This window comes from Arvicola amphibius, chromosome 1 (genome assembly GCF_903992535.2).
Source record: "Arvicola amphibius chromosome 1, mArvAmp1.2, whole genome shotgun sequence".
Taxonomy (NCBI): Eukaryota; Metazoa; Chordata; class Mammalia; order Rodentia; family Cricetidae; genus Arvicola; species Arvicola amphibius.
This window is the reverse complement of record NC_052047.1, coordinates 122,437,661-122,464,763: the sequence shown is the minus strand read 5'-3', so window position 1 is coordinate 122,464,763 and position 27,103 is coordinate 122,437,661. Positions and strand designations below refer to the sequence as shown.

Genomic DNA, 27,103 nt, shown 5'->3' with positions numbered 1-27,103 from the left:
TATATCATTATCACATCTTCTCTGAGAAACATACATGCCAAAGATTTTCATACTACTCCCTGGAGCTATGACTGTAAGGAATCTAGACAAGAGAAGGTGATGAGGATCCAGGTGTGGTTCAAGTCTCTGTGTTAGTGTCCAGAGTCTCAGTGCTGGTACCTTGTTTAAGAATCCATAGCCTTAGCTGGGCAGTGGTGGCATACACCTTTAATCCCAGCACTCAGGAGGCAGAGGCAGGCAGATCTCTGTGAATTCAAGGCAGCCTGGTCTACAGAGTTAGTTCCAGGACAGACTCCAAAGCTGCACAGAGAAACCCTGTGTCGACCCCCTCCCCTCCAAAAGGAGTGCACAAGCCTTTTTGAAATACATTCCTGCAAATGTGCAGACTCATCATTCACAATTTGTACACTTGTTTTTTCCCAGCTCTTACCCATGGATTATGTTTCCTCACATATAATTATAGATATCTGCAATAATTATTTAGGACTCCAAGATCTTACCTACATTGTCTATGTATGTATATATAAGGTCTCAGATTGTATTAGGAAAACAGTAGTGGATTAGTATGACAGGAACATAGATAAGAATGGCTCTCCCACCTACTCTACTAACTCAGTAATAGTATAAAACTGATTAGTGTTTTTCTTTCAAGATGTTTTGGAACAAATTCACAAGAATTCACCTATGAACAACAGGAACCAAGACTCACTGTCATGAAAAAGTTCCATGGCTTGGGCACACCGTACTCTCCTGGAAAGACAGCCTCTGTATACCAGGCCACAAGGCCATATAGGAAAGCATCAATTAAAAGCATTCCTAGCACATAGGCAAATAAAAAGCTGTCCGTATCTGCTGGTGAGAATATGTTACTCCATTTCATTCCAGTTTCTAAGACAAAGCATGAGACATTCAATTAGATGCCAGAGGGACTAAAGAAGTTCTTCATCTGCATCATAACTGAGTGACGTGCTAGTGCTTTCTAGAGGTTTCTATGTGAGTCCATTACCTTCTTAGTATTAGAATTTAGGACTCCAAGAGGATATCTGCATAAGTAAGTAATAATGGAACTGTTTCTCACTGTACCCAAACAGAAACAATTGGAAATGATTGAATAAAAATGAACTATATACAATTCAGGAAAGTAGAATTTAATAAAAATAAACAGACCTATGGACTAGGATGTTGATTTCTCTCCTTACTGCTTTGCATAATAAAATCTCACAGGAATGCATAATTTTGGAAAAACATAATCACAAAAGTATAAGGATACATGCCTGCTATCTTTCTGGATGAGCAGTAAATTTTTGGAGAGACTGTGAAGTCACTCACATACTAATACGTTAGTATAAAGTAGAAGAACATTTTGGTGGACATTTTAGCAATCAGAATTAAAATCTGAATAACCAGTTAGGTATCAGCTCCATAGATTTGAAAGCATAAGAAAGTTTACACGGTCACTACTCACTCCTTCTCTCTGAATCGATCAGGAATTTAAGTCCGAACATCATCCCAGCATTAAAGTTGAAGCACCAAATTAGCTTCTGCTTGAATGTCATGTGTTCATAGTTAGAATACATTGTAATACATGGGAAGTAGGTGAGGAAAAATAAGCAACTTCCTAAAGTCACAGCAAAGTTGACTGTAAAAGTAAAGGGAAATATGATCAATTTAAGCAATTTTGAAAAGCACAACACATAAAATGGCTTTTTTAAATGTGTACACTAAGTAGGCATTACAAGAAATCACTGGATTTCCTGAATTCCATGGTCACAGATTTCAGATGGGGGGAGATTTAGACCTCCATAGCCAAACAAATCAATTCATCATAATACCCCCTTATCTTTGTTTCTGCTTCTTTAGAGAACGCTACAATTATGCTTTGTGCATATGATATCCATACTCCAGAGGCCAATACCAGTTCTGTGTGGGCAGGCACTGCATTTCAAATACGTAACAGACCAAAAGCACACATTTAAGTGCAAGGAGCAGTTCTGCAGTTGATGATTTTCTCATCACCAGATCCTAGCAGACTCGGTGCCCTCCAGTTCAGAAGGGTCTGCATCTCAACAGTTCCTGGTGGAAGGGCTAGATGGATACAAGAGGCAGTCCAGGGTTAGAAAGAACACGCGAATATGATCAAGTATGATCACACCGTCACACAAATGCTCTGCTTATCAATTTTCATCACTCACCTTATTCCCTTTCTTTTTAAGACAAAATCTCATACAATCCAGGCTGGCTTCAAACTTACTATGTTGTTGAGGATCCCACAAACCTATGATCCCCCCTACTTCTGCCTTCCAAGTCCTAGCACTGCAGGTGTGAGCTCCATTTCAAGTACTTACAAGGGCACAGGCCATCTCAGAGCACAGGGGCCATGGGGGTGGCGGGAGGTAACATTCAGAAAGAGCTTTCAAACACAGTGTTTGCTTTGTTGCTGAGGCTCTTTCCCAGGAGGAACCATGTACTCACCTCTATTAAACAGTGTGCTAATCATAAAACTGAAGAATATTGATGAGATGGCATAAGATGACAAGAAGACGAGGACAAGGATTGGGTCATTGTATTGGAAGATTGGTGCAGGTTCAGTCTAGCAAAATAATTAGAAATCCAGTTTAGTCATGGATGATGAGCTATAATGACAAAGCATAGGAAAAGAAATATCCTTAAATATTTTATTATTCCTGTCCAACACTAGTGTTGCACTCAGGAAGATGAAAAATTAATACTCATTTTGTAATAGATCTCATAGAGCCAAGATTGGCCTTGAAGTGTGTAGCTGATGATGATGCTGGGATTGCAGGCGTGCGCCATCGCTCTCTGTCTATGCAGGGATTTGTGTGTGTTAGGCAAGTATCTTAAAAAAGCCTCATCTCCAGCACCAAATGACCCATTTCTCACAGAAAATCCACCTAGGCTTGAACCGAAGTCTGCCGAGAAACCAGGCAGCCTCTGAGATTCTACTATGAAGTCCACACAAGCTGTGAGATGTTAGGCTGGTTCTATACTTCTGTTTCCCTCTTAAAGTTTAGCCACAACATACCGGGATCAAAATGACACTTGCCTTGACAAATAAAACCACGCATATAAATACGATGTTAATAACATACAAACAAAAGAATGTGAAGAAATAGGCAACCCAGAGCATCCAGTTGCCCAGTCCGATCATGAGCTGGTATTCCTGTAGGAGAATTACCACAAATTAAACATCATGAACACACACACACACACACACACACACACACAGTGCCTTAGAGTTCTCAAAATATACTGACATATTCTATGACTTCATATTTATGGCCTAAATCTCCAAGTTATAAAGGATAAACTTGACCCAGGATCTCCTGCAATTTCTTTAAAATTGTTCAGCTAGTGACTGAATCCTGTAGATTTTATAAGCTCAGAGGTCATTTCTCCGATAACTAACTTCCTGATACTGTTAAAGACACGGAGTGCATGTAAGCAAAGCTATAAACCACTTAAATATACCTTTCTTACAATTACATTTCTAGAAAAAGATATAATAATATTTAAATTTGCCAGGCAGTGGTGGCACACGCCTTTAATCCCAGCACTCGGGAGGCAGAGGCAGGTAGATCTCTGTGAGTTCGAGGCCAGCCTGGTCTACAAGAGCTAGTTCCAGGACAGGTTCCAAAGCTCCACAGAGAAATCCTGTCTCAAAAAAAAGTATTTAAACTCAAGCATAAAGGTTGAAAATACTAAATTTAAGATGAGAAGAGAAAATGCCCACAGTTTTAGCGATACCCTTATGAACAATGTGTTTTCCTCAGAAGTAGTTGTTTATAGAAATATGAGGTATTTTGAGCTTTAATAAAAGCATATTCAAAACATTCCACAAAAAATATAATATTAGCATAGATTAAGAAAAGTTACTTGAGAGGTCTGAATATTCAGAATCTATTTAAAATATTTTGTTGAATTTTACTAATATGTCAATATTTAAATTCTATGAATATAGCTCCCTCCCTCTAGTTTCTACCTGCGTGGTACATACAAGGTTCTCAGTGAAAGTCTTTTGAATTAATGAGTACATGACTGGAAAGATCTAGGAACATATGCATGCTATCCAAATCTCCTTAGAGTGGTTACAGGCTTGTGTTATTACCTGTAGAGACAAAAACAAGAGAAAATGTGCCATTGAGATTTTACAGTTCAATACTGGAAACAGATTCACTCTGCAAACTTTTATTTATTTATCATGTATGTATTGTATTTGTCTGTGTGCATGCACATGCATATGTGCATGCAGGTATGCATGTGGCATGGTGCACATGGAAGTCAGAAGACAATTCTTGGGAGTTGGTTCTTTCCTGTCACCTTCTGGGGCCCAGGTACAAAATTCAGGTCATCAGGCCCATGTGTGAGCGAGTACTTCTACATGTGAGCCATCTTGTATACCCTTACTTAGCAAGTTTAAATAAGCATTTAAAGCGACAAAGCACATTCAACAAAAATAGTGCAAAATTTGTACATAAAACCTGCAAAACGTGGCTGAATGAGATGACAGAAAGTCTGAGTAAATGCAAGGCTCCCCACTTCACCAACTTAATATTGCTAACATGGTAAAATACCTTAAATTATGTACAAACTGCACAGATCTCTTTCCAAAAATCTTTGTACAGAGTTACATAAAATCTCAGAACCTACATAAAGCTCAGAACAGTAGTGTGTCAGTGATGTTAGTTCTCCTGTGATGAGATGAGAGGTGGCAACAGGGGACTTTTCAGAGGCTCATGAGCTGGCCTGGTATACACAGCCACGAACAACAACGAGATTCTGTCTCAAGCCAGGTGGAAGATGAAGACCGACACCCAAAGCTGTCCTCTGACAAGCATGGTGTGGCACACAAACATATACACAGATATGCATCATATACACATACATAAAAGAAACTTAGAGATTGACAAACGCTAATAAAATTCATATGGACATTCAAAAGACCCAGGACAGTCAAAACAATCTTGAAGAAACCATAACGCTACATGCTGCACCGAGTTTGCTGTGCACGGATCACTAGGAAGTTCCGGGTGTACCGTACAGTTCACCTTAGACATATACCACTAATCTCAGTGAACTACACATTTGCTAACAGGCTGGAATATTTTCAGGTTTCCCCAGGAATTTATTCTTTGATCTATATGTTGTCTAACTGCCAAATTACTGTGAGTTCTAATCTTTGCTCTGTTGTTCTCAGAGAAAAGCATGTTTATTATTACTCAGGCCTTTTCTACTTTTCAAGTCATGTTCCATGACTGTTTCATACCCAGTCTTGGTTTAATGGTCAAACGTTTGTGTCTTCCTACTTATGTGACTCTTATTAAATATGTAATTTAATTCTCTTGGGATAGAGATCATACTCCATTATGCCAGGCTTCTGGTAAACCCACTGTGCTTACAGACAGTGTTATATTCCAGAACCATCAGGTGTAGGATCCTATAAGTATCATTTAATGTATTTGTGAGTTTTGCTGCGGTTCACCTCATATCTAACAGCAGAATTGAGTTGAAGTAGAAAGACAAAAACATATCCCGTGAAATAGTCACCAAAAGAGAGTTGAAGTGTCAGTAGCAATATCAAACAAAAATATTTTATAGCAAAACTTATAAAATCAAGGATATTGTGTTTTGAAAAAAGTCCATATTATCATGAGGATACTACAGTGAAAGACATGTATGAATCCAAAGTAACAGCAGCAAAAGACAGGAAGGAAAACGAACAGAATCAAATGAGGGATTGTGCCGCAATAATGGCTGGAGACTTCAACACAGCGTTTTCAGTAACAGATCAACTGGACAGAGAAGCTCAGTGAAAAATGGAGCATTTCAAACAACACTATACCCACTGGACTCAACTGACAGAACATGACATCAAACAAAATAAATTCTCATCTCTTCCTGAACCATCTCCAGAATGAATGTTAGCCTATAAAGAAGTCTTAATATATTTTATTTTTTACTTCTCTTAGATTTTTATTTGCATCGCCCATTGTAATTTTAGATTTATTTTTATTTTTTGAGCCTAAAATTATGTGAAGTATCTTTTCTTACCACAAAGGGATGAAACCAGAAATCAGAAACAAAAAAAAACTGAAAAAAATCATTTACAGGTAGAAATTAACAATGCGTTCTTCAACAAGCACTGAAGAGATAATGAGGAAAAGTACAGAATGAAAACGCAACGCAACCTCCCAAAGCTTATGGGGTGCAGTGAAAATGGGACTGAGAGAGAGAGACGTGCACAGCTAGAGAGGCCTAAGTTTAAAAAGAAACAGCTACACAAATAGCCAAACGCTATCTCCATGAGCCTAGAAAAGAAGGACAAACCAGACACAGGCCAGAGGGAGAAGTTAACCCAGAGTAGACTGAGACACATAAAACAGAGAAGATGCAAACAACAGAGAAAAGTCAACAGCGCCAAAATTAGCCGAAATGGCCGAAGTTAGCCGGACTCCCGTGACAAAGGTGAGAAAACACACTCCTCAAACCAGAAAAGAGGCCGGGAGCATTACTTCTGGTTCTAAAGAAATGAATCACGAGAGAGTATTATGGACTGTTCAACGGCAAACAAAATTTTGAATAATGGAGAGAACGTGGAGAAATGTGGATGAATACAATGCCTATCAAGATCAGATAGCGAAAGAACAGAAAACCTGTCCAGACTTGTAACTAGTGAGGAGATCCAATCAGTATTCAAAAACCGTCTGGTAAATCACTAACCCTGGACTGGATGCACTGAGTGTTTTGAGCATAGTTGATATTCAAACTAAATCTGGAATATTCCATAAAGTAGTCTTCTGTTCGCTGTAACTAAAAGTCATACTAAAAAATTTGAATAAAGACATAATTATAGCAAATTGCCACAAAAGCAAGTGTTGAGTGGCTGCAAGTGAAACAGAGCCATCAGTTTTGAACATGAGTAGATAATTCAACCTTCCATAATAATCCATCCCATACGTTCAAAATTTTCAATGTAAATGATGTCTACAAGAAAAATAGTTACCTTCAATTGGTTTTCCTTTTCCCACACAATGGACCGAACGAGGGTAAGATAATTCATAAAGAAGGTGCATGCCAATATTAGAGGGATAAAAATATTAGCAAATGTATGGAAGTAATCATCCTGATATGCCGGGTATGGAAATCTCTGGATGAAAAGGCTAGTGTCGTTAAAGAGTGCGGTGGCAGCAGCACCACCATGATGTCGCATGACGGCCTTGTCCAAGGCATGTTGCACAGCCAGGAACCCTTCACTGATGTACCCTGAGTGAGAAAACAAAGACTGCTAAGTAAAATGACTACCGACACCTGAGCCAAACAAAGAAAAACAGCAATTCATGCACAGCAATGTATCATACACCACTGTTCTGGCATGAAGGTGATCTCATTGCTCTGCCACCTGTGACGAAGTGGTACCGCCGCCTTAGCTTGTGTGAACTCACTGTGATGCTCACGTGGTGAGATGGAGATGAGCTGTCTAGCAATATCCTTCTGAGACCGTAGCCCTTGTTAGGTGACACAAGGCTGTATGTCAATGGGAAAGAGCCAAGTTAACTTTAACCACAGTCTCCTCTTGGTCTAAGATCCCGAGAAGCCCCCACAGTTTCTCCACACAAACAGGATGAACCCACATGCTGGGAATAAAGAGGGTGTAGCTTTCTTTCTCAAGTGTTACAACTTTCTATTTTCTCTTTCTGCTATGGACAAGAATTTAGAGTAATTACTACACAGAACTGGTGAGAACAAATATATTTGCTTTATTCCTAACATTAGGAGGGGAATGCACAATGTTGAATTAGTTAGTCCCACATTTTTGACAGCTGTGCTTTACTGGATAGAGAAAATATACTTTCATTGGTACCTTTGGGTAAGAGAGTTTGGGGTTAATTTTTTTTTAATTATGCTTTCACATTGGAAAAATCAATATAATGGCAAATGACCAAAGCAATACACAGGGATTTTCTATGCCATGCATCCTCAAAGTGGGCAGGGGCTGGATCACCCCACACCACCCTACATAATTAGACATAGCTCTGTGATGTTGAAACTTCATGAGAGGGAAGGCTAGGCTTTTAAAAGTCCCCAAAGGCTCTTAGAAGGGCAATAATGCAAAGACTGAGAAAAACTGCTGTAGACCCTGAATAATGCTTCCTTAGCCTCATCTGCGACCACAGCACGCTTCTCAAAACTGAGAGCTTAACACTGGATCAATGCTATTTCTAATATATAAACTCGATTTGCATTTCTCCAGTGTTTTCCTTCAGTGTCCCTTTTCTGTTCCTGTTTCCTGCACAGAATGATGCCCGGGCTTACTTATTAAGCAGACACTGTCTTCTCTAATCTGTGGAAACTGTTCATGTGTTTTTTCTTCTTTTTATCAAAAATAGACAATATCATAATTACTGTTTCCCCTCCCTCTTCTCCTACCAGTTACTCCTCATCTCCCCTCTTATCCAAATCCCTTTCTGTCACTCATTAGAAAACAAACAGGTTTCTAAGGGGTAAAAATAAAATATAATAAGATAAAACAAAAACTAACACCTCAGAACAAAACATACAGGAGGGGAAAAAACCCAAGAGAAGCTACTAGAATCAGAGACACACTCATTTACACATTCAGGAATATAATAAAAACACTAAACTAGAAGCATATATATATATATATATATATATATGACCCAGTACATATCTAAAATTATGTACATATATATAAATAAAAATTGAAAATAGAGTAAAATTTTAGAAAAAAGAAAACACCCTGATGTGGCATTATGAGAATAAATAAATAAATAAATAAATAAATAAATAAAATACGATAAAACCTTCAAAGAGGCCATTGAGTTAATTTCCTGCTGGCCATCTACTGCGGGGACTGCAGCCTCCCCTTAAGAGGGTTTGTTTTCCCCATGGACTCTTTTGGAGGGAACTAAATTTTCATTTGTAAGAGGTTATCAATTGGAGATTGTTTGTGGGTTGGAGTGGAGGCATGTGTGTATTTCTCCTTTCCTCTCTAAGACTCCATCTGGTCCAGACCTGTGCAGACCTGTGCAGACCCTGTGCGTGCTGCCATGGTCCCTGTGAGCTCATATGTGTGTCCATCTTGTTGATTTAGAGGGCTTTGATTTCTTAGTGTTCCCCATCTCCTCTGTCTCTTTATGCTCTTTCCAACTCCTCTTCCACGGAGTTCCTTGAGCCCTGAGGTGAGGGATTTGACAGAGGCATCCAATTTAGGACTGAGTGTCCCAAAGTGTCTGCTCTCTGCATAATGTCTGTCTGTGGGTCTCCCGGTATATCTTCCCGGTTTCTCTGATGATAGCAGAATGGGACATTGATCTATATAAGCATAGCAAGAGGCCATTAGGAGTTATTAAATTGCTACATATATATTTTTAGAAGAGTATTATTTTGTTTTATCATATGTTCCTGGGCTATCTAGTGATGGGTTCTTGGTCACTCAAGCAGTGCTGGGTATAGATTCCATCCCCTGGCGTGACCTTAAGTCAAATCAGGTATTGGTTTGTTACTACCACAGGCTCTGTTGATTTTCTCAAAGAACCAACTCTTTACTTTGTTGATTCTTTGTATTGTTTTTTGTTTATATTTTATTGATTTTAGTCCTGAGTTTGATTATGTCTTGCCGTCTACTCCTTTTGGGTGTGATTTCTTCTTTTCTTCTTTGTTCTACAGCTTTCTGGTGTACTGCTGAGCTGCTAGTGTGAGATCTCTCCAGCTTTTTCATACAGGCACTGATTTTTATAACTTTCCTCTTATCCCTGCTTTCATTGTATCTCATAAGATATACTATATATTCATTTTCATTCAACTCTAGGGAGCCTTGCCGGGCAGTGGTGGCGCAGGACTTTAATCCCAGCACTCGGGAGGCAGAGGCAGGTGGATCTCTGTGAGTTTGAGGCCAGCCTGGTCTACGAGAGCTAGTTCCAGGACAGGCACCAAAGGTACAGAGAAACCTTGTCTTGGAAAAAAAAAGCAAACTCTAGGGAGCCCTTTAATTTCTTTATATCCTGACCCATTTTTCATTTAGTAGAGACCTGTTTGGTTTCTGTGAGTTTGTTAACTTTCTATTGTTTCTTTTGTTGCTGTCCGGCTTAATCCTTGGTGGTCTGATAGGCTGCAGGGAGTTACTTTGATTTTCTTGTATCTGTTAAGATTTGCTTTGCATCAGAGTATGTGGTCAATTTGGGAGACTGTTCCATGAGATGCAGAGAAGGTGTATTCTTCTGTGTGAAGGTAAAATGCTCTATGAATATCTGTTAGGCCCATCTGGTTTAATATGTCTGCTAGCTTCAGCATTTCTGTTTAGTTTTTGTCTGGATGTCCTGTCTATTGGTGAGAGGGGTCTTGAAGTCTCCTACTATCAGTGTGTGATTTTTTTATAAATTATTTAAATTAAAATATGTAATTTAAGCTATCATAGTATTTCATTTACAAACTTAGATGCCCTGTGTTTGGGGCAGAGATGTTAAGGACTAAAATGTCCTCTTGGTGTATGTTTTCTTTGATGAATATGTAGTTTCCTTCTTATCTCTTCTGATTGATTTTGATCTGTTTTATTTTGTTAGATATTAAAATGGCTCCCCCAGCTTGCCTCTATCTACCCACCTACCAACCTACCTATCTACCTATCTATATCTAAAACAATAATAATCAAAGAAAAAGAAGATATTAGTGTGAGAGTGGGGGCAATGGGAGGGGTTGGAGGGAGCTAACCTGAAAAGGGTAGGAGGAAGATAAGGGAAGGGGAAAAGTGATGTAATTCTATTTTAATTTAAAATGTATTTTAATTAATTGATTAATTAAATACTTTTTTACCACAGGACTGAAGAAGTATTAATCCATCCATCTTATAATGCAATGGGATACTAAAATAAGCAACATAAACCTCATAAACCTCTGCTCACCAGGGCTGCCTCCGTCTGCATCATATCGGTTTCTAGGTCCCAGAAGACGTGCAGGTGGAAAGAGAAAATCTGTAAACCAGCTGTGTCCTTGGAAATATGTCCCAGCATTCATGTTCTTTTTAACATTACTAAAACGCAGGTAATATTTTACCTAGGAGGAGCAATAATATATATATATATACATATATATATATATATATATATATATATATAATATGTGTATATTATATATATATAAAACAAAAAGAGAAAATTATGACAGGAATCAGAAACAAAACGACTCTTAAAGTGTATCAAGAATATGAAATTCTGAAGGTATTTTGATGAGTATTTGAGGAGATTCTGGACTTCAGAAAGTGATGGCAAACCTGTCATGTGGCACATCCCATGTGAGATATTCTGAAGTGTCAACAATAGTTGGATTTTTGCTGTAGGTTTGTAGTAAGCAATCACAGCAGGAACTCATGAATATAATGAGTAGGAGGACATCTGACATGCAAACTAAAATGAGATATGCCAAAAGGGAGCATTCATTCCTTTCCCTTTATGTTAGCCAACTATTCCTAAAAAACAAATCTCTACCTCTCCTGAAAGTGGTTGAGGAGGACAGAGAAGGAAGGAGCTAAGATAGAAATGTGGGAAGTTGCATAAGTACTGAAAGAAAAGGTCACCAATCTTAGAGAACTGAGAAAACTTCAAGGAACACTGCATTAGGCAAAAAAAAAAAATCTCTTTGAGACAAACAAACAATTGCAAGAATTAGACTAGAGAAATTGGTTAGATGAGCAAGTACAGGCATACATTGAAGTTTCAAAGAAACGTTCGATGGATTACTGCACAGTCAAAGACAGCTGCTGCTTCTTGGAGAGCTCAAGTCCTAGTCGAAGATATATTTAATCATGCTAAGTTCAAATTTGGTGATAAAGATGCATCTAGAATATTTATGGAAGGGCGGACGAGGAAGGAGTTTGCGTGGTTGGGAGACAATATGCACCAGGCCAACACACTTGTAAAGGGCCCGAGTAAGGCGAGGGCAGGACGGGGGGGAGGGACTATGAATGAAGGCAGAAGACGGAGGTTTGAAACTGCGCTGAAAACATTTCCACACACTGACAAGCCTATGGAAGTACCAAAGTGACAAGACAGAATAAAGAGAAATTGACGACCCTAGCTGAGGACTCTCTTTTGTCTCCCATGGACAGTTGCTTGTACCTTGAACACAGAATTTTGCCTCTATACACATCTACATTCTATACTTGGTTCATTTTCCTCAATACCAGGGACATTAAATTCAAGATAGTGTGTTTGTCTCTCCTTCTTGAGCGCAGTTATCAGAATCATCTCCAGTATTTGTAGATGTCCTGCTTCTGATTCAGCATGGCCTGTTATTTAACATGTTGTGGTAGTTTGAAAGAAAATGGTCCCTAAAGGGAATGGCACTATTGGGAGGCATGGCTTTGCTGGAGTAGATATGGCCTTGTGGGAAGAAGTGTGTCAACTGTGGAGGTGGGCTTTGAGGTCTCATGTATGCTCAAGATACCGTTCAATGTGACAGTTCACTTCCTGTTGCCTGCAAGATGTAGAATTTTCAGCTCCTTCTCCAGCACCATGTCTGTCTGTGTGCTACTATTCTTCCTGCCATGATAATAGTGAAACCTGTAAAACTGTAAGCTGCCACTTCAAACAAACATTTCCCTTTGCCATGGTTATGGTGTCTCTTCATAGCAATAGAAACCCTAAGACACACGAGTTCTCAACTACATTTTAGTTCTTCAAGGAACAGATCTGTCCTTGACCATGCAACAAGTTCTTAAAACTTCTGTCTTGAAACTCCATTTAAATATTCTGCATCTACCTGTGACCTTTGCCCAATGCAAAGGGCATTCTTAGCATTTGTGATGATATACTCACTTTATCATAGCAAGTGTTTTGAACTAGGAAACATGTGCTTACTTCAGCAGCATCAGAAGGGTACATGAAGCTGCTACATGGGACAGAGCAGCAGAATAATATCCTTAGCTGTCTGTATTTCCCAAGACTCCAGTTTGTGGAGAAAGTCTAATAGGCAGTAAATATAATTCTTTTGTTAGCACAGTAACAGACCCTGGAATTAGTTAGGTTTGGATCCAATTCCATGCCATGGTCAAGGAACAAGTTCATCATTAACTGCAATAATGATATGTCTTGCTCATTAACTCTCCAGAAATCAGCATACAGTTTCAAGGTTTCTCTTTTTAAAATATTTATTTTTAATTATGTATGTTCGTGTGGTTCTGTGTTGGGGTATATGCACACAGGTGTGTCAGATCTCTTGGAGCTGGAGTTACAGGAGGTTATAAGTCGCCCAGTGTGAGTGTCAAGAACTGAACTCAGGTCCTCTGGAAGAACAATACTACCCTCTGTGTTCTCCACTGAGCCACCTTTTCAGCCCCCAGCCATAGGCTTCTATGGAAAACTTTCTCACCTTCTTTGGCAGGGTATCGTCGCTGTTTGTGAAGCTGTGGTCAAACACAATAGCAGCCAGAACATTTCTAGAGTTGACAGCTGACCTCATGTAATCTTCAAAATCACTTTCTGAAGGAAACCCTGTAACTGTAGAGAGAGGAAAAATCTAGGAAAGCAGAACGAGTGACAGCGCTTCCTGCCTGTAGGTGGGAGCCATGAACACCTGCTGGAGTACGCTGACTGCTGAAAGTGCCCCAGTGCTATGGCATTTCCAATCTGAGGAGAAATTAGCGGGAAAGGCGTTATACCATGGTTCTGTAATATTTACTATCTAAATTAAAAATATGTGGAAATTAGGGAATGAAGCCACCTCGTGATTTTAGTGTTTGAGGCAAGCACATTCTAATAACTGAGATTTTCAATCAATGAATTTAACTTTGAAATGCAACCTGATTGACCTTAGAAAATGTGTAATTTATATTTTTCTAACTCAATATATGTCCATTTGTACACAGTACATTTATTCCCTAAAGGATTTCCCTAGAATCAAAAGCATGGTTGATGTATACACAATGTCAAAGACTTAATGGCTGCTGCAGTGTAAATCAAGTTCCACGTAGTTTTACCCCTTAGACTGAGATGGCTTTACTGGTGTAATTTTCCTTCAGCAAATCCCTGATTCCCAAAAGCACACAAGGAAAGCTCCACCGTCATCACTATTGATGGTGCTGGCATACTCGCTGGAGGTGCTCTCGGTGCTTCAGAGTTCCCACCACACTCTCCTCCACACTTGTCACCTGTGCTTCCGGGTGTCACTGTCTCTGCATCTCACCAAAACTATCATGAATCCAGTTCCCTCAGCAACTCTGCTCCACTCATTTTTGTAAACAAATCCATAAACAACAAAACAGTCCATTTTAAAGCATTCCCCATGATTTTAGCCTATCTTTTCTATCCAGTAATTATAGGAAACTTTGGTTGGGTTCAACCCTTGAAAGACCTGCGTTCAAGTGATTATGATGATTGAGTATTCATTTATGTTTGTATAAAAACGAATATTTCCTGTGTTGGTCAGAAAACAAAGGTATAGCCATGATCTAAGAAAGAAGGATGGTTGAGGTTTCAGACTCAGGACCTGACCCTGATCCCGATGCTCCTGAGGCAGAGGAGCTGAACTGTATGCTTATTCAAAGAGAGGACTTTACTAGAGGGAAGTCCACAGAATTTCTAATAGTATTTGCCTCCATGAGAAACTGGGGAGAAAAAGATCCAAGAGTGTGAAGAAGGTAAGTGAGGAACTGGAAACTTAAAACAATTCTACATGGCTTCTCTAATATCCACTGTGGTCTGGCTATGCCTTGAGCATGTCCCCCAAAGGTCTTCGAGCTTATAGCTCAATTGTTACAGTCACAACTTGGAGGAGGTAGGAACTTTAAGGGGTGCGTGTGGGAAATAGTTAAGTCATTGGAGGGATTTCTCTGGGGGAGGGGCTAATGAAGTTTCTGCAGGACCCAGGTTAGCTCCTGAGTAAGAGGGTGGCTAGAAAAGAGCTGGTCTGGGCCTGTTCTATATAGCTTGTAACTTCCTGTCTCTCCATATGACCTTTCTCTACCAAATGTGCTTCCACCACAATGCCATCTACCGCACTGTGATATAGCCAAGACACAGATGGGGACACCAATCTTGTTCTTTCCACTTCCAAAACTATGTGTTAAATAAACTTCTTTTCTTTATACGCCACCCATGTCAGGTACTTTTTTACACTTATATAAAATGGAGTCAGATATAACCTTCTATGGATTATGCAATACTGTTTTAAATAACTGACCACTAATTCAGAATAAAGACATTATCCTGTGTGTCTCTGCTGAACACAGCAATGCTCCTGATGCTATTCCAGTCCAGAGTTTTAAAACTCATTCAGAAACAATACAGACTTAGTATCACAGAGCTGGATAATAATTTGGAAAACCATCAATTGATCATCTAATGTTAAGATATCACTTTGTTTTGGGGGGTATAAAGAAGAAAAGTTAAGAGAAACTTAACTTTCAAGTTTAACCAGTTTTATAATAGCATACGTAGAAAGCTGGCCCTTGGCTATGAGGATATCCTGTCATGTTCTGTGTGGAAGATAATTGTCCAGGTAAAAAGATAATGTTTTTGCTAAAATAACTGAATCATATGCTTTTATGAAAATCTTAACCAACCTTTCATACTGAAGTTTAAATCCTTTTTCACATTTTCAACAATATGCTGTACTGTGGTGCTGTTGGAAGGCACATAGGCCAGTTCCCAAGGATGAGAAGTGGCGAAGACGTGGATGAAGGAAGGAGCATCACTGACCGGCTGATGAGAATAACGGACAGATTCAATCTTTTTTATAGGAAGAAGTCTGCGTGTTGCCAAAAGCACAACACTGAATACAAACATCAGGACTATTTCAGTAACCAAAGCCCCAAACTTCCGCCTCTAAAAGAATTAAAGAAGAACAATATCATGTTAGTTTTTCTAAGATGTCGTTGATTTAACAAATGGCAATTTGTATGTATTGAGTTAATAAGATACTTTGTTCAGTTAACACACGTGACCAATAAGCAAGGTTTTACTCTGGGACAGAAAAATTTCATAGACTGCCATTTTTCTCTCTCCTATGTAACACTGCTATTGCCTCACTCTGTGTAGATTCTATGTTTGGAATAGGGAGCCCCAGCCCTAGAACCAAGAAAAGTAAAACTGTATATAAAACAAAGTCAGTGATTGTGATGGAGAATTAGCATTGGCCATCTCTGAGCTTCTTCTGCAAGAACACTATGCAGAGCTCAACTTGCCTTTAAAGTAAAGTTCTTCCACAGAAGAATCGCAAGCCTTTTGGCCTCCAGGGAAGCCATTCTTCTGTACGATGTGGAAGTTCAGCTCTGGAGGAAGAAAACATGCTTTTAAAGAAAAGAAAATGAAGATTACCTGAATCTTCAAATATGTGTGTTTCATTTGTAACAGCCATTATAGGTCTGAAAATCTGGGCGGAGGGGAGGAGTTTCAACAGGCAAGAGAGAGAACCCGGTGGTATAAAGACTTAAAGGGGGAATATTGGATTAGGAAGGGTTAAACTTGGGTAGTGGATGGAAGAGAAGGGTAGAGGAGGTAATACGTGAATAGATAAGTAACTCTAAAGACCTTCAGAAATGTTATATGGAGACCTGCATGCTACTATATATACATATACACATACACACACACACACACACACACATACACACACACACATACACATACATATACATATATATATTGTAACTTTGTAACTTTTGGCATTGTTGGCCAGTAAGGTCCCATAGACTTCCCTCCAAACATTAAAGGCTATTGCCAATGCCATTGGCTACACTCCAGAACTTGGCTGTAAGACCGTAATTCTGAAGACACTGTACCCTCGAGCTAAAGAACATGAAGAAAGAATCAAATTGGTTCTCATCTGGAAGCTTCATCCCTAACTGCCTAGCTTTTGTGGTGCTGGAAGACGTTATTGGTTCTCTGGAGCAAGAAAAGTTATCACCAGTCTCACCCAGCTCTGAACTTTGTAAGCTACAGTAATGACTGGGGTGGTAAGATGAGCCCACTGGTATAGTACAATACCACATACATAATATATGCAATACTCTATGCAATAGTACCATAAATGTTATGGGAGTAACCAAGGACTGATTTAAGTCTTTCACCAGAAGATGAAAACCTATACCTATCATAATTATGAGGGCCAAGAACTCTGTGGTCAGACAGATCGTGGACCTCCCCAGGGAGAACCTACTACTGTTATTCTGCTAAATGGACACTGTATTAAACTGACTACTAATGGCTTGTCATTATAAAAGATTGTTAATCCATCTCCCGATCTTCATCAGACAAGAATCTGTTTGCTGTAAACAGAGATTAACACAGAGACATACAGCTGACCCAAGTACACAGAATAAGAGATTGCATCTGTATCTCTATCAGGGAGCATTGTGGAAGAGGGGGCAGAAAGAGTGTAAGAACCAGAGGTGCTCTACAACTGCAGGTAAACAGTGTCTTCAGAACACGACAGGGCATCTGCACATATGAGCTCATAGTATTTATGACAACATGCACAAGACCTGGGGAAGTGAATGCTAGATCAAAGCCCAGCATGTGGGGGGATGAACACAAAGTCCCACCCCATCCAACTCAGTGTTGGCAATTGATATGTCCTTTAGGGGTGTGGCCCCTGGTACATCGACCACACTCTAGTGGAAGACTGTACACCCAAGCATATATGGGCAGCATAAACTACTCAATGAATTAAAAAAAAATTAGAAGAGGACCACGTTGAGTGACTAGAGGAGGGGAGGAATTGGTGGAGGAGGCAAGTATGTTCAGAATGCAGTGCACAAAACTCTCAAAGAAGTAATAAAAAGTTTTAAAGCAAAAAATATATTATCTAGCAGCACGTGACCTTTAGACAAGTAAATCATTTAAATTGTATTCATTTAATTTTCTAATACAGTTTTAAAGTAACTAATCACTTGGGGTATCTGAGTAGTTATATATTCTTACATTTAAAATGTATTCAGCATCTGTGGAGATCCTAATATCTACAAAATGCCATGCACTAAATAAAGATTAATTACTTTGTTATTCAAGTTTACAATATGGAAATAACTACCACCAATAACAGTGCTAAGGGGAATGGCTTGTAACGAACTGAACATTTATGTTTATGTCCCTACCAGACTCATCTGCTAAATCCAAACAGCAAAGATGGTGTTATTTAGGAATGGGAGCGTTGAGTGGTGACATACGTGGGATTGCTACCTGTACATGAAGCCCCAGAGACAGCCTCTCATCTCATCTGTCTGTCATGTGAGTACATGCAGACATTAGAGCCCCTGTGTGTCAGGAAAGAGACTTCACAAGACACTGATCTGCAGGCACTTCCGTTTCAGACGTTCCAGCCTCCTGAAAACCCACCAAAATTTCCTCCAGTTTGTAAGTCACATAGCCTATGGATTTTGTTGTAGCAGCCAAATGAACTATGAGGAGATTAATTCTTAAATTTAATGACTATTATATCTATAATATGCTTTATACTAGGTACACATGTATAATTGGGGAAAATGAAATCCATTTCTTATGGAGCAGATGACATGGCAGGTATTGAGGTTAAAACCGCAGCTTTTATCTTAACAGGAATAAGAGCCACTTGGTGTTACCATGACTTAGGAACACAGATTTAGGTTACCCTAAATTCCATGTTCCAATGTGAAAGCAGTTTTACAAGGTTTTTAAAATTTTACAGAACAACGAAAGTCTCAAATCAAAACAACTTTAAGATGCATTGGTGGGTCCACCAGAGAGTTGGTGCGACCAGATAGGGAGAGCTATTTTGTAGGCCATGGATGCTGTCTGGTGACATTCTTAGCTCTTGGATCGGTGGAAACTAGTGTTCCACTAAGTTAATAGCTTCTAAAGGTTTTTATTTATTATCACAAGGCATCAGTTCAGATACTGACTGTCCCTGGAGGCTAACACCAGACCAAGATAAAGTAATTAGTTTCTGAACCTACAGAAGTCCAGTCTCCCCTCGGTACCGAAATCCCAGTTGGTCTATCAGTCTCTGCAGACATAGACTTCTTCCGGAAGGTCTTGTGCTGCTGTTGTTGTTCACAGACAGACACAGCTTCTTGTCAGAGATTTCATTCACTTGGGCAAAAATCATCACTCTTCCCAGCTGAAATCAGGCATATAGGTTCAGATTCCCATCGCTGAGCACAACCTTGCACAGCTGGCAGAAATTTGGGGGGAGGCAGCTCTGAGGCAGGCCAAGAGCTGGAGCTCAGAGCCATAAAGGAGAGTCATTAGATTAAAGCTTTATTTAATCTTAAGTGAGCTGAGGATGAATCTGAGGGAGACTGTCAGTTACAGGAACTGTAATCCAAATTCAGGCACAGCAATCAAATCAGGGACCTTGTCAGCATGTGCAAGCCCACACGTGCGTGTGCATGCACACACACACACACACACACACACACACACACACACACACACACACACAAATATTCTCTGGAAAAATGATGCTCCAGTAAACTATTTAATATTTTAGAATACAACAACAAATATAACATGACCATAATAATACTAGAAAAAAATCTCTAGTACTGTTTTCAAATAAGTATTTATTATTATTGTTGTGAGCACATGGCCATAACAAAAGTTAAAAATAAAATATATCCCAAGAAAATGGAAACCAAAAGAGTACAGAAGTAGCTGTGTTAGTTAAAGCAGACATGTACTTTTAATTTTACCTACTCAGGAGGCTGTGACTGGTGCTCATGGACCCTGCATCATGTATCTTTTCTGAATACAGTGCTATGAAACTTTGACATAAATAACAGGAGGAAGTACTCATAGAAAATTCACAGACAAATGGAAATTAGACAGCATATTAAGTTATCAGTGAAGACATTTTTAAAAAGCAATTACTGCTATCTAGAGACAAATGAAAACAGAAACAACATACCAAACTTACAAGATGCAGCAAAAATCTCTACCATGAAAGCTTAGAGGATTGAAATTTACACCCCAGACTCTCAAATAATCAACCTGCCAACACACCAGGGAACTAGAAAAACACGAGCAAAACTAACCGAGCGCAAGGGTGAAGTTCAGGAGCCATTGCATCCAAATCCTACACTGTCCAAACGTTTCTAGTCTGTGTGTTTCAGATGAAAGAAAAATGTGCGGCTGGTTTCCTTTTCCTCCCTCCCTCCCTCCCTCCTCTCTCTTTCTTTTGAGACAGGGCCTTGCCCTGTAGATGTGGCTGATCTACAACTCAAGGGGCACTGCTGGAGCACCCTGCCTCTTTGCCTTTAACCTCCTGTGACCGTGGTCCTGGCATTATCCTCGTTCCTTAAATAAAAAATCACAGGGGATGGGGAGCAATAGAAATAGAGAAACAGGGACAGACAGACAAAAACAGAGACAAAGAGAAAGGAAAATTAAGCTCCCAGGGCATCTGAAAGCAGTGGACACGAGGGCAGGCGGGAAGACTCACCACCAGGGCTCCAATTTAGCAACTTTAACCCTTAGCACTTTATCCACTGAAAAGCACCAGTTGGAGAGAATTGTTCTGCACCCAGTGCCTTAGCCAACCGTCCTGCAGGGCAGTGCTCTCCTTCCCAAGGTTGCGACCTGGCCTCGTGCAAACCAATTAAAAGTACAGATGCGGGGGGGGAACCCAGAGTCACGTGCCAAGTACGGTGAACGGTCAAGAAGAGTCAGGAGCAGGGGGAGGAGACCAGGGCACGAGCTGGAGAAGGAACAGGGGATGGGCTGTGAGTAGCGGGAACCAGGAAAACAGGATCATGGAGCATATGCCACGACCATATGTTTCTCCTGCTCCCTAAATTCATCAACACAGGGGGAAACAGTATGTGAAGGGTGGTGGGGAGCTGCAGGCACGCACAGTAGCTGGGTGAGGGGCCAGTAGGGGCGCTGGAGGAGCCAGCAAGCCAAGCTTGGAGTCCAGAGCCTGGAGCCCAAGCCCAGACCTCTGCTTGCTCCAAGTCCTTCTCAGCATCACCTACTACTTACTCAGCCCACCACGCACCATCCTTTGCTTTCTTTCCAAAACGTGGGGTTGTCCATAATCCCAGCAGCATAGGGTTCCATTGACACCCCTCTCCCACTCTTCTTCCCCCACGTCTGTCTCTCTGTCTCTCCTGCGCTCCCCAGGACTGGATCAATTGCCACATTTCTCAGTCCTTTCCAGTGTAGCTTCATGTTAGAGTCACAGGCTCTGAGTTCTGGCAAGCACCGCAAGTTCTCTATCCCTTATGTGTGTGATAGGAATTTATTATTGAGTCTTGGCGCCAGAGGAGCAGGAATTAACGTGACCTTACACCTTGTCAACAGAGGGCGCTGTGGGAACACTGCAGAATAATTTTTTTTTTTTTTTTTTGACTCTGGTCTGGCACCTGCCCTTATTAGTGTGAACCTTGTTCCCTCACGCTCACAGTCCAAGATCATCAGAGCCAGCCACAGCTGTCTGCCTCTCTGCGGGAACCTGCCAACAACCCAGACCCAAGACTGTTTTCACAGTTTAGGTAGTTCATGCACTCGGGAGTGGTGCTGCTTGAAAAATCTCTGTGACAGCTATGGTCCAGAGTTCAGAACCTCTCCTTGGATGTTTTCAGTCATTGGCGATATCCAGTCAGGGTTAGTAACTCTTTAAACTTTGTGCAAATTACAATGTGACATCTCTCAAAGCGAACAGTGACCTGCACACCTGAAACCTTGGTTAAACCTTTGAGCACTTGCCAATCTCAATAACAAAAATGAAGTAGCAAAACCTACCTTCTGATCCTGAGACGATTCAATGATGCAGTCATGGAGCGTGGACAGTGGAAGACCCACTCGTATTTTCTGTTGGGGAGGAAATCCAAAGAAAACCGTACTGTTGCTACAGCAATAAGACATAGATTGGTTTCTCGATGCCATTTTGTTGCTAGTTAGTTTTTGTTTGTTTATTGTTTTTTTCAGAGAGAATTCACTAATTACATCTTAGGCCTATGTGTGACTGGGCATTCATATGATTTATCTTCCTACTTTTGCAAATCTGTGTGAGTCCTTGGTTTTAATTCTTTAGGTAAGAAGCCGAGGACCTGGGAACCCCTGTCCTTCTTAATGATAGAATTACAAGTGTATGCGGCTCAAAACACACTATTAAAAAATGTTTTCTTTCTCTTCTTGGACTTTGCATGTTCTTGGTGAAAAGACTCTTGATTTGACTTTGGGAAATTACTACTCGACTGGCCTTTTAATCTTTGGCATCAGTTGTGTGTTTCCATGAATATGTGTATGTCCTGGGAAAGATGACTTGTCCCGGGCCTTATACACATACCCTCCTCCCATACACACTAGCTGCTAGAACACAGTGAGACTGCTCTTCACGTTGTCCTATCTATTCCACCATACTTTTCGGATGTTTCTGCTCTCAGAATACTCAAGACCTTGTCTCCACCCTGGTAAATGCTGCTCTTTCTTGTTTCTAGGAGGGAAAAGGGGATATTTCAGCAACAGCTTTAAATCCATACATACTAAATTCACAAATGACTCATCTAAGTCTATAATGAAGGGGATAAATGTTCTCCAACAGGGAAATCTTTATTATGTGAATATATTTACACAAAATTATATATATATATATATATACATACACACACATGCCCCTGTCCAGACCCAAGTACAGTTGAATGAAGACATCCTAATTGCTGGCTGTAACTGAATCTCAAGGCACCGCTTTTGCTTTTGCATAATCACTTTCTGGGTTATCTAGTTTGGCAAAGGTCAGGAAGACTTGCTCCAGGGTGATCTGACTGATGGAATAGTCTTCTAAATTGTATTGCTCTTTTGCTTTCTCCAGAATGCCAAACACCTTCAGCAGCAACAGAAGACATGCAGTCACCATTGACAAGTTCCTTCCAGACCCCGACCCAGAGAAGTCCTTCCTTCTGCTCCCCAATGTCCCCTGGGCTCACACTAGAGGACAGAAGTATCAGAAGGGTGAGAGGGGAAAATTGGAAGAATAAGTAATTGAGAAAGCAAGAGCAGGCAGGTCTCTGAACCAGTCCTCTCGATGGACATAGACTAATCATGGGCTTTAGGGGCAGAAATAAAAGGCAACTAAATTCTAAAGGTATTTGAAAAGCAACATAAATGTGCTCCTGCCCCACAATGCTAGGCACGATTCCACTGCCTGGACCCCAGCCTCCCCATCGTTAGTCCTGGCCTATCGTTAGTGTATACAAGTGCATGGTTTTGAGCGTCACCTTTCCCCAGGTGTTGTCCTTGATGGGAATGTAGTAATTAAGGATCCCTTGATTCTCTTGCTTCAGCTGACTACCTAGGACAGAAAAATAGGACAGGTGAGTGATCTTACCGATTTCATTCAAAACTGCCAAAATAATGCTACATCTACATAGTAGTATATACAGTGAAGAAACTAATGGGTCTAGACATAAGTGGATAGGATCAAGTGTTCACAAGCATGAGCCTTATGGGGGACATTCTCATCCAAGCCACCAGAGCCAGCATGGCTACTGTTTTCAGAAGATTTATTTCTGAGGATATAGTATTGTCATGGAATACAAGGCAGTTATTGAGCATACATTGTTCAACTCACATGTCTAATGTTAGATACTAGTCCTCCTAAAATTAACATGATGAATCTTTACTGCTAAACCAGTGCTGGAGAATGTGGGCTGGGGCAATGTACTCCTAGGCAATGCACTCCTGGTCATGCATTTTCCTATGGTGGCTTTGGAGGGGAGCAGGGAAGACACCACCTCAATATTCTTGTGATTATACAATCTTGCTGCCACGTGAAAGGAAATACTCAGACAGCATACAGGCCACCAAAGTCTGTGAGTTTGCTTTACAAGTGTGTAAGAACTCATTAGTATAATCAGAAGGAAAATCGTAGTATCCTGTATGAATTTTAAACACATACTTGTTTATATCTGAATTGTGTATTTGTAGATTAAATTGACTTGGATTTAAAAATTGAAAGTAACTCATATGTAGTTATAATGATGTGGGATTTTCTTTAATATCAGCTCTAAAGTATGCATTGCCACACAATTTTTTATACTGTTTCAAACACAGAACTTAATTATTTAAAATCAACACACAGGAAACCTCCCATTCAGGTCAAATAATAACAAAGCAGCTGCTCTCACATGACACCTTCCAGCCTCTGCCCCAATAAAATGTCTCCAGTGCCTTCAGTGTAATTGAGTAAAATAACCCATTATACGTTATTTTCTTTTGTTTTTATCTTAATGGTTTGATTTTGCCCATTTTTAGTCCTCCTTTGGTAGATAAGTTATCTACCACCAATCTACATTTTCAGCCCAGTTGGGTAGTTTCTAATCCTTCTTTCATTGAACACTGTTTAAAACATTCATCCACGGTGTTTCATATCATCATAGTTAACTCATTATCCTTTCTGCACCAATTAGTATATTAATATCCCACACTTTCATTTGACTGCTGAGAGTTGTTCCTTGTATCAGAATGTTGTAATTATCTTTTTTTTAAAAAAAAAAATCTAGCCCTTAACAAAGGTGATTTAAATGTTTACAGTCTGTTTCTAGACATGGAATTTCTGGGCCATTGCTCTTTTCAGTATTTTTTTAAGTCAATTTCAGCTTACATTTGAAGATACAGAGAACTGCAAAGAATGCTTCCCCCACCATTCACAATGAGTCTCTTCATTGAATATGTGTGTTTTGTGATTGGGCAAACACTGAACAAATGACTAAGGCAGCATCTGTGGAGACAAGTGCCTACCACGGAAGATGACAGGAGAATCTGTTTACACAGAAGATACTGCAAACTGGTTGAACAAAACCAAACACTTAAATAAAAAAATTAACTCCCAAGCACCAAGTATTGGGCTAGTGAGAGAATATGGGACTAGGATTTTATATTGTTTGCATTCATTTAAAATTATCATATGTATTACTAAAACATTTATCAATTATATGCTATGTGATCAGACAGACACCATTTATTTAGCCCAGTGGTTCTCAACCCTCCTAATGCTGAGACCCTTTAATACCGCTCCTCATGTTGTGGTAACCCCCAACCATAAAATTATTTTCATTGCTACCTCATAACTGTAATTTTGTTATTGTTATGTGCTGTGGGAATTCCTTCAGCCAATAGTCTTTAAGATATCAGCCCACTTGGGTGTGGTCTCTTATGCTATAAATGCAGCCATAAGACTTGCCTGTGCTCTCTCTCTCTCTCTCTCTCTCCAGTGCTGGATTCAGTTTCTGTTCCCTGTTCAAGCAGAGGACTGTGATCTGTGAGTCTATCCCTGAATAGAGAACCCTTTATTATACTCAGTTCTGAGCTAGTGTAGAATTACTTATAACATCCATCTTTAGTTATGAGTCATAATATAAATATCAATTATACAGGATGTCTGATGTGTGATCCTCAAAGGAGTTGAGACTCAGGTTGAAAAGCACTGGTCTGGCCTTTTGTTTTCTTTTTAGAATGAGGAAGGTTCTCACTGTGTAGGCCAGGTTGGTCTTGAACTTTCAATCCTCCTGCCTCAGCCTCCCTGGTTCTGGCATTCAATTATAAATGTGTACTACCTAATAAACCCAGCCCAATACTCATCATTAGTTCTTATGCAGATGTTTCTCCAACAACATTTTCAATTAATCTGAAAATTTTCACCTGCATATTCTTCAGAAAGAACTTATGGGAACAATAATGCCTGGATTTTTGTTTTTGAGACAGGGTTTCTCTCTGTAGTTTTGGAGCCTGTACTGGAACTAGTTCTGTAGACCAGGCTGGCCTCAAACTTACAGAGATATACCTGTCTCTGCTTCCCGAGTGCTGGGATAACAGGCGTGAACCACCACAGCCCGGTGCCTGTTTTTTTGTGACTCTGAATCCTTAAGATCATTTTGGGGGTTAAAATTTTTCGTTTCCATTTTTCCTTTCCTGCATTTCTTAAATATATTTACAAGCTGTTGTCTTAAAACATTCTTGTCAAAGATGTATAAACTGGAGGGCCTGCTTGTTGGGGTTTCTGTCCTGCCCAGTACCCCACAGCTGGCAAGTCCCCAAAGAAAATCACACAGAGAGTCTGCATTACTTATAAGCTGATTGGCCCATTAGCTCAGGCTTCTTATTAGCTCTTATAGCTTATGTTAACCCATTGTTCTTATCTATGTTAGCCACATGGCTGGGTATCTTTCTCAACATGGCAGCTCACATCCTGCTTCTTCGGTGATCTGGGCTGGAATGGGGGAAGAGCTTCCTTCTTCCCAGAATACTCCTGTTCTCATCACCCCGCCTCTACTTCCTGTCTTGTTGACCCGCCTATACTTCCTGCCTGGCCAATCAGCATTTATTTAAAACATGATTGACAGAATACAGACAATTCTCCCACACCAGATTGGGGGATGGCTCAGTTGGTAAAGTGCTTGCTGCATAAGCATGGGGATTAGGCTTTAATCCCAGAACCCACATAAAAGCCTAGGTGTGGTGGCATTCACTTCTAATCCCTGTTCTGGAAAGGTAGAGACATGTGGATCTCTGGGGCTCACTGGCCAGCCAGCCTAGCCTACTTGGTGAGGTCTAGACCAGTAAGAGATTATGACATAGCAATAACAAAACACCATGTCTGGGGAGATGGCTCAGTCAAGAAAGTGTGTGCTGCCCAAGTATGAGGACCTGAGTTAATATCCCCAGCACCCACATAAAGCTGGGAGTGCTAGCCTATGCTGTAACCCCAGAGCAAGCAAGGCAGAGACAGGTTATTCCCAGAGTCAGTTTTGTCAAATTGGGAAGCTTCATACTGAGTGAAAGACACTGCCTCAAAAGACAGAGAGCAACTGAGGACCTCACTGACCTGAGGACTACACTGACCTCTGTCCTCCACAATCATATGTACATATACATACACTTGCATGTATAGGAGCATATACCCACATGACAAAAACATACACTACACACATATGTGTGTTGTGTATAGGTAATATGGCTATATTGTGGCTCTTATGGAAGGATATCTGAGGTTTTCTTCTGGCTTCTTCATGCATACACACATGTGAACACACAGAGAGAGGCACAAACACATGTGCACACATGCTTGATCTATTCATTCTGATTTTCTTCTGCTTGTC

The 27,103-nt window shown here is 40.2% G+C and overlaps 2 protein-coding genes across 2 annotated transcripts in view; both read right to left on the bottom strand.

Moving 5' to 3' along the window:
- Positions 1 to 20,615, bottom strand: part of LOC119809790 (phospholipid-transporting ATPase ABCA3-like) — a 74,583-nt gene extending 53,968 nt beyond the window's left edge. Inside the window, exons 1-10 of the mRNA XM_038322923.1 lie at positions 20,449 to 20,615; positions 16,214 to 16,300; positions 15,593 to 15,854; positions 13,402 to 13,529; positions 10,938 to 11,088; positions 7,022 to 7,281; positions 3,065 to 3,181; positions 2,473 to 2,590; positions 1,466 to 1,639; positions 710 to 888 (exon numbers count right to left, since the gene is read on the bottom strand). Of these exons, the coding sequence (XP_038178851.1) occupies positions 710 to 888; positions 1,466 to 1,639; positions 2,473 to 2,590; positions 3,065 to 3,181; positions 7,022 to 7,281; positions 10,938 to 11,088; positions 13,402 to 13,529; positions 15,593 to 15,854; positions 16,214 to 16,273 (1,449 nt within the window). The 5' untranslated portion in view covers positions 16,274 to 16,300; positions 20,449 to 20,615. The remainder of the gene's footprint in view (positions 1 to 709; positions 889 to 1,465; positions 1,640 to 2,472; positions 2,591 to 3,064; positions 3,182 to 7,021; positions 7,282 to 10,937; positions 11,089 to 13,401; positions 13,530 to 15,592; positions 15,855 to 16,213; positions 16,301 to 20,448) is intronic.
- Positions 20,616 to 22,629: 2,014 nt separating this feature from the next.
- Positions 22,630 to 27,103, bottom strand: part of LOC119825564 (phospholipid-transporting ATPase ABCA3-like) — a 101,213-nt gene continuing 96,739 nt past the window's right edge. Inside the window, exons 30-31 of the mRNA XM_042054063.1 lie at positions 23,225 to 23,298; positions 22,630 to 22,830 (exon numbers count right to left, since the gene is read on the bottom strand). Of these exons, the coding sequence (XP_041909997.1) occupies positions 22,684 to 22,830; positions 23,225 to 23,298 (221 nt within the window). The 3' untranslated portion in view covers positions 22,630 to 22,683. The remainder of the gene's footprint in view (positions 22,831 to 23,224; positions 23,299 to 27,103) is intronic.